Here is a 12,755-nt window from a genome sequence, read left to right on the forward strand (position 1 = left end):
AAATGCTGTGCTTTCTTCACAGGAGCAATGTGTTACAAAACACCAATATCCAAAATTCCGCCTTTATATCTCCAAAGATACTTAACCTGAAGGCTGTAAAGAGAATAAGTTGCATAGAAGCACAGGGCAATCGTAACTCAGAAGGACAGGAAAGTAACTATTGTGAAGCATCGGTCAGGCTGGACCCTGATTCATCTCTTCCACCCAAGCAGCGTCAGGCCATCTTCATTGCTGGTTCCCCCAGCCCTGCGGTCAGCGTCATCACCATCAGCAGCGACACGGATGAAGATGACATAGGGCAAATGCATTCACTGAGAGAGTAAGAGTTGTGGTTTGCTTTGATTCAGGTGATACTTACATAGAACTCTCTTAGCATAGCTACTGTGTTTAGTGAAGAGGTGTTTAAAAATGACAAACAACACACTTCAAATGTCACTGAGAAGTTAACTCTGTAGAGGTATGTTATTTGAAAGTGAAAGATACTTCCAAAAGTCTACCTCTTAATCTACATACCTTAGGTATTTTCCTTTTTTCCTTACTCTGTCATACTCTATTTGCTTATTGGAGATCAGTCTTCTGGCTTTATATAATTAATGTTACCATTCTAACAGTAGCCTACAGTAGATAATATTACATACATGAGGGTAAAAACTACTTCTCTAACAATATGAAAAGGTGTACATTTGCATGCAAAAGCAGATGCTGAGTATGGTCCCCCAAAGGAGTTTTCTTTCACAAGGCTATCAAAGAAGAATGTATAATTTTAAATGAGAAGTTCCAAGTCTAACGTTTGTTGGACTTTATTTTTACTTGTAATGGTTCTGAACTGGAGGAACTTGCATTTTAAATCTAAACTTTGTCAAATGTTTCAAGGCTCTGAATTGTTGTAGTAGAATCGTTTATCTGCTTGTTTTATTATTGACTCAGTAAAAGAAAAAATCATTTAATAGGTTTCAAAAAATGCAAATTTAGTCTACAATTCTTGAAAGAACAGTGTAGAAGTTTAAAGTCTATTTTGGATGTAAAAGAAACAGGGAAATGGATATTAATTTACATTTAAGGTACCTTTCCTAATGTTTGCTCCCTTTTTATTCCATAATTACACCTAAGTTGGTGTAGGGAGAGAAGAAATTATAGTTGGTGTGTCTACTGACTTTCTTTTTATGTGGTAGGTGCAAAGGTAGCCTTGACTGTGAAGCCTGCCAGAATACCCTGAACATCGACCGCGTCTGCTCTCTCAGCAGTCCTGACAGCTCTCTGAGTACCAGCTCCTCAGGACAGTCTAGTCCATCTCCTTGCAAAAGATCCAACAGGTAAAAAATTGAGCTCCTTTCAATAAAAAGCAAGATCCTAATATACAGCAGACTCAGTTTATACTAAAAAATGCAGAAGCTTTGTTATGTTACCATCTGGTAAGCCTAAAAGATACATTTTAAAATTAATTCCTTGGCCTCTAGTGTCACAGCGTAGACTGTTATTTTGTCATTCCTAACAGATCCATCTTGATGCACTTGGAGTTTTTAGAATGCAAAATGAGTGGTGTTTACACATAAAATTTAGATATATTGCATACAACTCTCCTTAACAGAAAAGTCTTCTAAGGTTGCAAAATTAAGTAAACCAAAGAAGGATGTGGAAGTTTTGAGGTCACCAGTACATCTTTATTTTGTACTCTCTTGTTCTCTCATTATGTACTGGAATCTTTAATGACATTGATGCCTTTTTTTCTGCTACCAAACATAAGCCTCACTTATGTGAACACTGTTGATATGAGCAGCTTGTAAACATTTTTATCTTCACTGCTTGATATCAAGCTTAAGCCTTCGTTTTTGCATATTATTCCAAATTTAGTCTTACAAAAACATTTAGTGTAAATCTGAAACCTTTTTATTGTCATTCTTTTCTTTCAGTACCTGAGAGCTTGAGACTAAAGCATCTATTTGTGTGACACTAGTAAAATGGTCACAAGTTCCCACTGACTTAGGATGTTCGAACTGAGGCCCCTGCAGATGACTTTTCCTCTTATTTCAGTCCCTACCCTCCTGGTGTTAATATGTTGAAATGTTAATTGTAGCTGCTTGTGGCAGCTTGTGGATTCCTAGATATGAGTTTGTGAAATATTTGGGATACGTGGTTGCTGGTATTGGTTTAATATCATTTACCCAGTATCCCATTGAACTTCTGTGACTTCATTTTATTTTTCAAGCAACTTGTGGATACCATAAGCATGACCAATTTTTTAGTTTTATTCTATAGTTCCTGTCCTATTTTCTGTAAAATAGCTTTTTATGTATAAAAAAAGAGTGATTCAAACTCAGAGCACTTTCATTGTACAAAATGAGATTGAGTCTTAATGACATTGGAGTCTTAATGAAAAAAAAGTTTATTTCAAGTAAAGGTCTATCACAGCATGTATTGACAAAGAAATGCAACTGCACAGACAGTTTTATATGGCTTAAGTTTAATCACTGTGCTATAATGACATATTACTATAGCTACAAAATCATCTCAGGACCTGACCATATGTTTAGGTGTTAGTGAATTCAGTGCTGTTTCGTGCATGTTTTGAGTTAAGCATGTGTTCCAACAATTTTAATGTAAATTGGGGTTTTCATGTTTCTTTATAGAAATTTTTAATTCTCATAACTCTCATGCCCTCTCTAACTGGGAACATTGGTAGGATCTACACTTACTTATTCATCACATCACAGCATTCATTTTAGCTCCCTTAAGTGTAAGATGTCTCTTGCTATCTATACAATCCATACCTGGCACACTCCCAGTTGAGGACTAGTTGTATTTTGGTTTTATTGTTAGTAATGCCTCTGTGAGGTACCTTTTTGCTTGTGAAGTAAGTAATGCATAAGGGAGATTAATATCTTTCCTGGCAATATCCTTCATTGTAAATTAGTTTCCTGTCCCAGGTTGTTTACCACTTGCTGCCTAAAAGGCATTTGGTTCTGGTACCACTAATTGGACTGTGACTTTGCTTCTGGCAGCTGGCATCTACCATCTTCTTAGCTCTTTCTTCTTCTGATACAAACGTGAAGCTTTAATAAATGTTATCAAAGGCGATTAATATAAGTGGGTTTCTCCATCTCTTTGCCCTTCCAGCTGCTTTGGTAAGAGGAGTGGTCAAATGAATGAATTTGCACCACTTGTCCATCATATATTTCACAGACTAGGAGAGCCAAGATAACCACTGTGTCAACAGAGGGTTGTGTTTGTCTCTTTAACCTAAGTATGTGAACGAGAATGTGTCAGTCACACGCAGGGAGTGCTCTCTCGAGGAGCTTAAGAGACCTAATTTTTCAGTGGATAAGTTCTAGTGTAGCTGCTGGTGGTTGATATGCAGATGGAAGCAGCTGCTTGCCACTGTGCAGATTGCTTCCTCAGTGCTCTCTATCCCATCCTGGCTCCCACAGGCCCCAGGGACTGCTTTGCGCAGGCTCCAGGATGTGGCTGATTTCTAGAAGGAAATGTATGTTCTCATTTGGTAGTGTAATAACCAGAGGGAGGCCTTTATGTTTTGATTTGGGGAAAAATGAAATAGTCGTCTTCAACCTTTTATTTGACCTACAAATCGAAATTTCAGGTGGTTTGATAAGTACAAGATTGTTCTTAAATTAAATTACAGAGTGGGTGCAAGTTGGGTTATACATCTAAGCCTTTATGTAGAAGTTATCTCATTTTTATGAGCTGTGCAATATATGACTGCAATGAGTTTGAACGTTGAACTACCATCTGAATTTCTGTGCTTATATAATTAAAATGTAACATTTTTATCCACTTTTGAGTAGTTTCACTTCCAGAAGTTTTATGTGGTAATTTAATGAAGTGCATCGATATTATGAAAACGTGTGTGTTTCAATGCAATACTTTCATTTTTGTTATAGTATGTCAGATGATGAACAGGAAAGTGGATGTGATACAGTGGATGGTTCCCCAACTTCAGACTCTTCAGGACATGACAGCCCATTTGTGGAAAATGGCTTTGTAGCTACTACCAATAAAAATAAAGAAGCACGAGCATCGGTTAATCCTGAAACCAAATCAGCTGTTTGCACGGTAGTAGTACCACCAATGAGACTTGGAAACAGGTTACATCTTGATGAACAGATAGAGAATACAGGTTGGTTAGTTCAGATGGGTTTTTTTTTCTGTATCAGTAGATAAGAACATAAATTTGACTATTCAGTAGTCATACATATTAAGTTTTTTAACTTCTCATCTGTCTCCTAATCTTCAAGAAACACTCCTAAATTGTGTTGGGATTTTTACTTTAATTAGTGGATTATTTTATTGTTTCTCCCTTTGTGCTGAAGCAAATGAAATTTTGTCTTAGAGTTTTGGTGTCACTATTCTAACAAAAGTTAACATTGTTAATTTTTATCTTTGAAGATGCTACATGCCAGCCACTGAAAAAGGGTCGATCTGTCCTGGGAAGAATAAACCAGTCTTCTATCATAGGAAACCGTCAGCAAAAACTGACATCAGCATTCCATCAGCAACATGTAAACTTCAGTCAGGTATGTGTACTTACATCTACAAAGTATTTTTTCTGTTGTGAGCTTCCAAACATGCTGAATGCTCACAGTTTCAATTGCTGTCAATGGCAACTGCAGGTTTTCAACAGTTTGGTTGCAGAAGTGTTTGAATCTTGAAAAATGGATTTCCAACTTACTGAGCAAGTCGTAGGTATATTTAACTTTTGGTTGTTTTCTTAAAGGAGCTGACTTTATTATAGATAAGCCACACGGGAAAAATTCTCCATGCCTACACAAAATCAAAGCACAAGACAAAATGAAATAAATCAGTGTTATTTTTTTTTCCCCCTATGTCCAAATGCCTAAATGCTTACATTGTACAGTAATATTTCAGTCTGGTGCTGTTGGCACTACACATGAAAATGCTTGTGGTTTGGGTGTCCAGAGATGAGATGAAGCTTAGCAAACCCAACTGTTTCTTAAACTTTGCTGCCAGATAGTGAAGCCAGAAGGTGAAGAGGTGGTAATTGTAGTTCGGTCTAATATTGGAAGATACTCAAATTGAATTTAAAAGCTACTTCAGTGGTTACCCAGCCACACAGGAAAATTTATCTATTGTGGCTGAGAAATTAAGTTGGCATGTGACATCAAGTATAAGCCCCTTTTAATTAATTATTGTGTTGTAGCTTCATTGAGCTTTGGGTTAGATATCTAGAGGTACACTTAATGAAAGAGCAGGACCTGTTTGTACAAGCCATGCAGAGTTAAGTACTAAATGCAGGCATGCTATATGTAGATAAGAGGATTTACCAATAATGGCTTGAATAGTTTAGATTGTGTCACCCACCTAAATGTTTCTGTCAGTCTCCCATTCTGCATGATTATGCAGAAGGATTGATTTAATTAATTCTAAGCAAACATTAATATGATCAGCGTAGTATTAATTTTTAAGCTCTTCAACGACGGCAGCTCCTCAGCCTCGTAGCAGAAAGTGTAGAAGGTTATTTTCATTACTACAATTTATGCTGATCCTTCCTTTTTTAGTAGATGCCCTATGCAGTTTGAAGCCTGCATTATTTAATGGAAGTAACTGATTTTAGTCGTCTTCTTTGTAACTGTTAATGATTGCCACATCTTGTTGTGATCATAGCCCTAGACTTCCGTTTGCCTAGTTGTCTCAGATAGTTTCAATCCTTTTATTTTTTCTGCTCTCCTCTAAAATTTCTCTCCTATTTGTCCTCTTTGTGCCTCATTATGGTGCCCAAACTGAATGCAGCACTTCCAATTGATGCCAAGCCAGTGCTGAGTAGAATGGAATAAGCACCTTGCTCATGTGATACATGGTATTTCTGTTAAAACAACCCAGCATGGCATTGAATCTTTTTTCTTTTTCTTTTCTTGTGCAAGAGCATTACAATAACTTGTGTTCTGTTTACCATCTCTTATTGTCAGATTTCCTGTCTGTGCTGCTGTCTCAATAGCTAATCTTTTTTTTCATTTAAGCACTTAATTATTCCCGTCTCTATATTTCTCTTGATTTTTAAGTTGACTGGTTTTAGCGCATTATTCCATTTTTCAAACTCTCTTTGACTCTCCGAAACATTAAGACCCGCCTGTTTCTCTGTGTGTTCAGGTTCAGCCCTTTGGATCTGTCCCGCAGGAGTGGAACGGGAACTACGCTCCTCGGAGGCAGCAGGCTTACATCCCAGCCAGCGTTGCGGGGCATGCTTTCTCCCTTCCACAGGGGAGCCCCAACCCAACCACCCTGCATGCCCCGCTCTCTGGCAGTGCCCACCTGGGAGGACAGCCTGCCATCCTTCCCTACCCGTCGCCGGCACCCCTCAGTACCCCCATCGCCCACCTCCTTGCCTCGCCGTGTACCTCAAGACCCTTGTTACAACCTCCAACGTACAGTATCTCTCATCCTGGTGGTCTATTACACCAAGTTCCAGTTGGCATAAACCCCCGCTTCTTACCTTCCCCCACCCTCCATCAGACTCAGTACAAACCGCTTTTCGCCCCACACTCGTACATTGCAGCCTCGCCTGCTTACACGGGATTCCCTCTGAGTCCGACGAAACTCAGCCAGTATCCGTTTATGTGACAACTCAAGTGCGGGGTCTGTTGAGGAAGCTCAATGCTACAGAAGTTTTGATTTAAGAAGAAACATGGTATTTATTAAATATTAGCCATGGCACAACAGGAAAATTATTTTTTTGAATCATGTAGACTTGGGTGCAATTTAAACAACTCTGAGCTTTAAAAAAAACTCACTTTTAATGTGTTTTGCACATTTGGTATAACTTGTCTTTGGTCATGTTATCTTCTTATATAGTAACTTTAGACAGGTGACTTATGGGAGCAGAAATATGGTTTTGCTCCTGCTATTTTTTATAAAATTGCCTTCTAACTAGTGCAAGACACGTCTACATTTGGGAAGCCATTCAGTGTACAGAACTAGAGCAACAGATGCACATGTGTCAGCAGTACAGTATACAAGTAACTCGTTTGTATTGCATATCTCGATGTTTAAATGTTGAGTCACTTATCTAAAGGTTGGGCTGTTCTTCACATTGCATGTGTCTTTTGCATGGGGAAAAAAAAAAACAAAAGAGAAAAAAGAAAAGCCTAAACGTTGCTCTTAAATGTTGTTGTCCTAATAATCTCAGCTGCATTGTAAACTGTTCCCACACATAGTGCCTTAAATATTTGAGGTTGTTAATGTTATTTCTTATATATAAATGTTGAGGACTGCAGCACTTAAAAAATCAGATCTGCTGATTTTTTGATAGCGTAATGCTCATTTTGGGTTTTGTGTGGTATGATTTTAGTATTGGGTATGTTTTTCTTACTGAGAAGGCAGCATGTTTTGCTTTAGCCAAATTTTGCTGTCTTGGTTCCGCCCCCCCCAGAATGATCTAGCTTCAAGACAAGACTTTAATAGTGCTTTAAGAGAAGTTGATTCAGTAGCTATTGAGTAGTGACACAACACAGTATTTCATACTGGTAAATGGAACTGCAATACGACCTAAGTAGTTGATTTTAAAAGTGTTTGTCTAATTGGATATAATAAAATGTTTAGAGGTGCAGTAGGCATGACTGACTAGCTAATGAAAGAGAAAGCCAAGTGCTCATTGATCCATGACGTGGTTTCATCTTAGCTCAAGCAAACCATGCAGTATTTAATAACTAGTAGCAGAATATTTACTGTTGAAGCTTGAAAAGATGTGAGTTCTTTGTGTGCAATCTTTCATTTATGCATGGGAGAGATTTTAGTCTTTTTACATGATAGTGTTTGTTTTAGCCTGTTGCGGGTGTTTGCTTATTTAATACATTCCGTCAGGGACGTAAATTACATGCTTTTTGCATTATTTTTTTTTCCTTAGGAAGTGTGTCTTTTTTTTTCCCCTTCCTTTTTTTTTTTCTGTTTGTTTTGTTCAAATGAAGTTGCTTTTGCAGCACCAAAGACTTAATCATCCATTTCCTATAAAAGGTAGCTACTTTTTCATAGACCTCAAGTATACTGTAGTGTAGAGATGGGTTTTACAGAAGGTATTAAGCTGAGGCTGTGTTTTAGCTTATGGGCAAGTAATAAATTGTATCATTTATCTTGAATGTATCATAGATAAGCTGCTATATAATGATTGCCACTTCAGATAGCTGTGAAATTAGGTGATTAACTAGTTCTTTCTTAGCCTTCTAATTTCTGTACAAGTCTAATTACATGAAATAGAAGCCGAGTTTTGGGTTTGTTTTGTTTTTTATTAATTTTATTTTCATGTTTGAAGTGTCGTAACTACTATACTGTAAATGATGGAAGACGATTACATATTTTTTTGGGGTGTGTTATTTGCATCAGTATTTTATCTCCATTAACTTTGAGCTCATCACTGCATATAAGTGGATGTATTGGTGTAACTTAATTTTTTTTTAATGTTTTCATATTGGCATTGTGTAGACACTTAAGCTGCATCTTGCAGGCTTGACTTAACTTTTTTTAAAACAAAATCTGGAATACAATCCTTGCAACGTTGACTGGAATAAGAGTGCAAAGCATTTGAGTTTAACTCTGTCGATAAGCTATTAACTGGTGATCTTTTTTTCTTTACTCCACTAACACAAGCAGTGTTTTATTTAATGAATGTCTGAATGAAATCAATGTGCCTACATTTGATTTATTTTTTAAGTAATAGCTAAAATACAACAGTATTTGATCATACAAAAAAATAATAAAATACCAGCAGTACATTTTTAATCACACTGAAAATTAAGAAATCTAATTTTTCCCAAAAGTTTCAGTGTTTTTAGTAATCAACTCTATGCATTTTATACAAGCGTGTGTATATAAAGTATACATTAGAAACTAGGAGTATCCTGATGAATTTGAAATCTAGAACACCTAAATAAAAGGGAGTCAAGAAAATGCTCAAATTGGATATCCACCATACCACTTCAAACCTGTGTTATATGGTCCAGCAGACAATTTTGTGTTCACTCCCTCGTGTTGGGAAGCAATGGTATTGGTTTTTTTTTTTGGTGCTTCTTCCATTGCAGGCAATGGACACACCAAGAATCACCAATGCAAATGGTGTCAATGAATTTTGTATTGTGATAACAAAACAAAACAGCGCATTGTTTCTTTTTCTTTTTTTCCTAGGGCCATGGGGATTTTCATTGGTCTAATGTATTTACTGTACTTTCTTTTTACTGTGCTTAAGGTTTTAAGCTAACGTGCTTGGTAAATTGACACAGTTTTCTGTATATGACAACAGTATCCTATCGTATGCAGGGAAAAGTTGCTGGAAATGCGCCCCAAATTAGATCTGCTGCTCTTTCTGTGTACTGTCATTTTAGAAATGTCTGCATTTCAAAGAAGGAAACATTTGGGATCCTGCCACAGTTAAAAATTCAATACACTGTCTGACTTTTCCCCACATCCCCACAATACACTCTGAGAGAATGGACTCTTGTCACTGCAAGTGTCCGGGGCCCATCTGCAGAAAAAAAAAAAGAAAAGCTTCCAGGGAGAGAGCCTTTTCTGTGAAGAAAATCATCCCCTGAGAAGCATTTGTACATGTTTACCGTTTTAATGCCTTTTTTAAATAAAACACTGCATGACTATGGGATTGCATATCTGCATATTACTTTAATTTGCAAGATTTTATATTAATTTCTTGTGTTCGATCTTTAAATTGACTTCAGGGTGTTTTATTGGTCAATTATGCTACTGTATTAACTTTTTGTTTTTGGTTTTAATTTTTAAACTTTCTGTTTTTACTGCTAATTAACTTGGTTTGTGTTAAGTAAAAGTTAAATCACACTGCAAGCTGTAGGAAGACTTGTTCTAGAAATACGCAATGATAGAGACTTGATTAATAAGTTTGAACTGTTACTGTTTAACAATTTGTAGACTTGTGGCTTTTTGGTTTTTTTTGCTTTGAATTTCTATGCTACACTAGTTTGCCATGTAGCAATTGCACTGTGCAATATTACAATATGAGGACTGGGAAAATTTTTTATGGATGTAATGTCTCTTACAGTTTGCGATAGTATTTCTTTCTAGTTCTCAGTGATTTAAATGTGACCAAGCCTTCTGTACTTTGTCACAAAAAGCGGGTTTTCCAGGTGACTATTTTGGTGAGTGTCAAAATAAGAGTTTATGGTGTATTACTGTCGAGATTCACTTTGGATTAAAATATATATTGCAGCAGATGACTTTTGGTGGCTTTCATTTGGTGTTTGTGTTGCATCAAGGCTGGATGAAGGTCAAGATGATGAAAATTGGCAGGGAGGCCTCTGAAGTTCTGACACAATCATTTGACTAAGCTCTTCTGTCCAAGATGTTGAATTTTATTAACTTTCAAGGTTTGCTTAGGAGGATTTTGAGATTCTGCTTTTTGCGTAGCCAAACCTTGAAGATTCATTGTTCTTGCTGTCCAACTTTTACAACACTTAGGAAAAGGTTATCTGGCCCAGATACCAGCAGATATATACATGGCTGCTGCTGAAGTTCATGCCAAGCCTGTGGCAACTGCTGCTTGAGCGGCAGGAAGGTGCTCAGGCTGCAGCAGACGGCCTCACGTGGGCAGTGGCTCCAGATGGTCAGCCTGGTATGGACCAGAGGTCCGTGGAAGGTGCATTTGCCAGTGCTGTTGCCAGCCAAATGTGCTCATTCTGCCCTGGGGTTACCGTGCTGTCTGAAATCTAGTGGGCAGTTTGGAAGCTGTCACTGGGTACATGTGTTTATGAAGGAGCATGGTTTCTGGGCTTAGCATGGCTTTTAAGGTGCTGACATAAATGAAGCATAAAGGACTTAAACAAGAGTGCAATATATTTTTGATACCAAAATATTTCAGAGCTGACAAAGCTTTGCTAGATATGAGGTGCTGCTGCTGTTCTTTCACAGCTGCTTGCTCCTCAGTGCAGTTTGATTATGCTGTCTGCAATGCTTTTCGTGCAGCACTGCACCTTAGGTGTCTGTCCCAATTCTGCAGACACCTCTGTTGCTACAAAAACTGCTTCCTTGTCATTCCTCACAGTCAGACTCATATTTTAAATGTATATTGCTGTTGGTGTCTATATACCACGTTTCCTATAGAAAATAGCCTTGGTGTATTTTACACTCTCACTTTTAGCAACATCTGACAAACAAGGAAAGGCAGTCTGTGCCTTTCAGAGGGAATGCAATGTGAAGTCCTTCCTGTTCTTGCTTCCTGTTAGTAACAGAAATAGTCTGACTGTCCCCTGCACTGTTTCCCATCCTGTGAAAGGATAGGACTAGGACAGAGTAATCAGTCTTCCCCTCACCTGCCTTTAGAATGACTAATACTGGTTTAAAGCTTGGTCAGAGTATTTTGCCCGTCACTAAATGCAAAGCACAAGTTTGTGCTGCAGTTACGATGGCAGATTCATTCAGGGAGAAGCTTTAGGCAATGGGGCTGTCACATGCTACAGATTTGTAGCGGACCAAACGAGTTCAGGGTGATGCTATGTTTTCTCAATGGATTAGCTTAGGTTTTCACCTGAAGAGATTACCAGTTTCTGGGAGGCAACAGAGAGGCTACTGTTTGATATCACTCATAAAGCAGCTACAGTCCTGGTGATCGTGGTAGATTCACATTCATTACTGCAACTCATGCATATGGTGACTTCAGCTCCTGTGAGGAACTGTGAGGCAGTGTGAGTCAAAGTTTTGGTAGGGTTGTGAAATACCACTACTCCCCACTGAAGAGCTGTAGGTTCTTTACAGACCTATACTGCTCAGCATGCCTGTCTCTGGGGAATGACAGAAAAAAATGCCGTAGCCCCTCCTGCCTCACTTCCCACACTGAGTGACATGGTGACAGAAATGGTCAGCCTGGCATCCTGCTGTACATATTAAATCATAGATGAGGTTTGACAGTGTTGGATGTTGATTATCTTTTCCTACCTTTCACCTGCAAGAAGGAGCATTTTGTCTCTCAAGAGAGGTGAGTATGTGCTCTTAGCCAATTCAGATACCTCTGTCTGCCCCGCCTTTGGGGATCAGCCCTGGATATTCCTTATCGGAACTATGAAGCTTTGTGCTTGAGAGACTGAAATACAGGGAATCTTCTTCTCAAATCCTGACGTAGCAGGTTAGGAGCATCTACACCTCATTGGTAGATCTGCCTAGAGACTGGACTCCATTCTGTGGTTGTATTTGTAGAAGGAGATGTTGATAAATCTGATCTTATGAAGAAACATCCAATATATGTCAGTCAACTAGAGTAGATCTTCACTACCATGGAGCATCTTGATTCTTTATACATAATGAGACATATAGAATATGGATTACTTTCTAGCAGGAAGGATTCCACAGCCTGAGGGGAAACCAGGTCATAAGTATGCACACTTACACCTCCCTCTTCCACATGTGTAACCATGGAAGTGATGACACAGCTACCATATGTGCTGTTTACAAAAAAAGTACTGGAGAATCAGGTATGCAGAGCACATTCACACTTAAGGAGAAACCTATATAGGAAAGCAAATCTGTGCATCATGTGTGGATGCACAGATACCCCCAGAGGCTGAAATTACCTCTCTGAATAGCAAAAAAAAAAAAAAAAAAAAAAAAGTGTGAAAGGGAAGTTTAGAAAGTAGTTAACTACAGTTACTTAATCCAACCAGTGACAAATCATTGAAATCTTAAATATTATCCAGACATTATTCTGGAAAACATGCATTTTTAAAATCCTTTGAAATAACTAAATAGCTGGGGGAGGGGGAAAGGTATTTTATATATAG

The 12,755-nt window shown here is 38.0% G+C and overlaps 1 protein-coding gene across 2 annotated transcripts in view; it reads left to right on the forward strand.

Moving 5' to 3' along the window:
- HIPK3 (homeodomain interacting protein kinase 3) overlaps positions 1-10,197 on the forward strand; it is a 75,898-nt gene extending 65,701 nt beyond the window's left edge. For both annotated transcript variants that reach the window (XM_061999790.1, XM_061999791.1), the window contains exons 12-16: positions 23-319; positions 1,173-1,313; positions 3,897-4,132; positions 4,402-4,529; positions 6,121-10,197. In XM_061999790.1, coding sequence (XP_061855774.1) covers positions 23-319; positions 1,173-1,313; positions 3,897-4,132; positions 4,402-4,529; positions 6,121-6,591 — 1,273 coding nt within the window. In that variant the 3' untranslated portion in view covers positions 6,592-10,197. The remainder of the gene's footprint in view (positions 1-22; positions 320-1,172; positions 1,314-3,896; positions 4,133-4,401; positions 4,530-6,120) is intronic.
- The last annotated feature ends 2,558 nt before the right edge of the window (positions 10,198-12,755 follow it).

Source organism: Colius striatus, chromosome 7 (assembly GCF_028858725.1).
Source record: "Colius striatus isolate bColStr4 chromosome 7, bColStr4.1.hap1, whole genome shotgun sequence".
Lineage (NCBI taxonomy): Eukaryota > Metazoa > Chordata > Aves > Coliiformes > Coliidae > Colius > Colius striatus.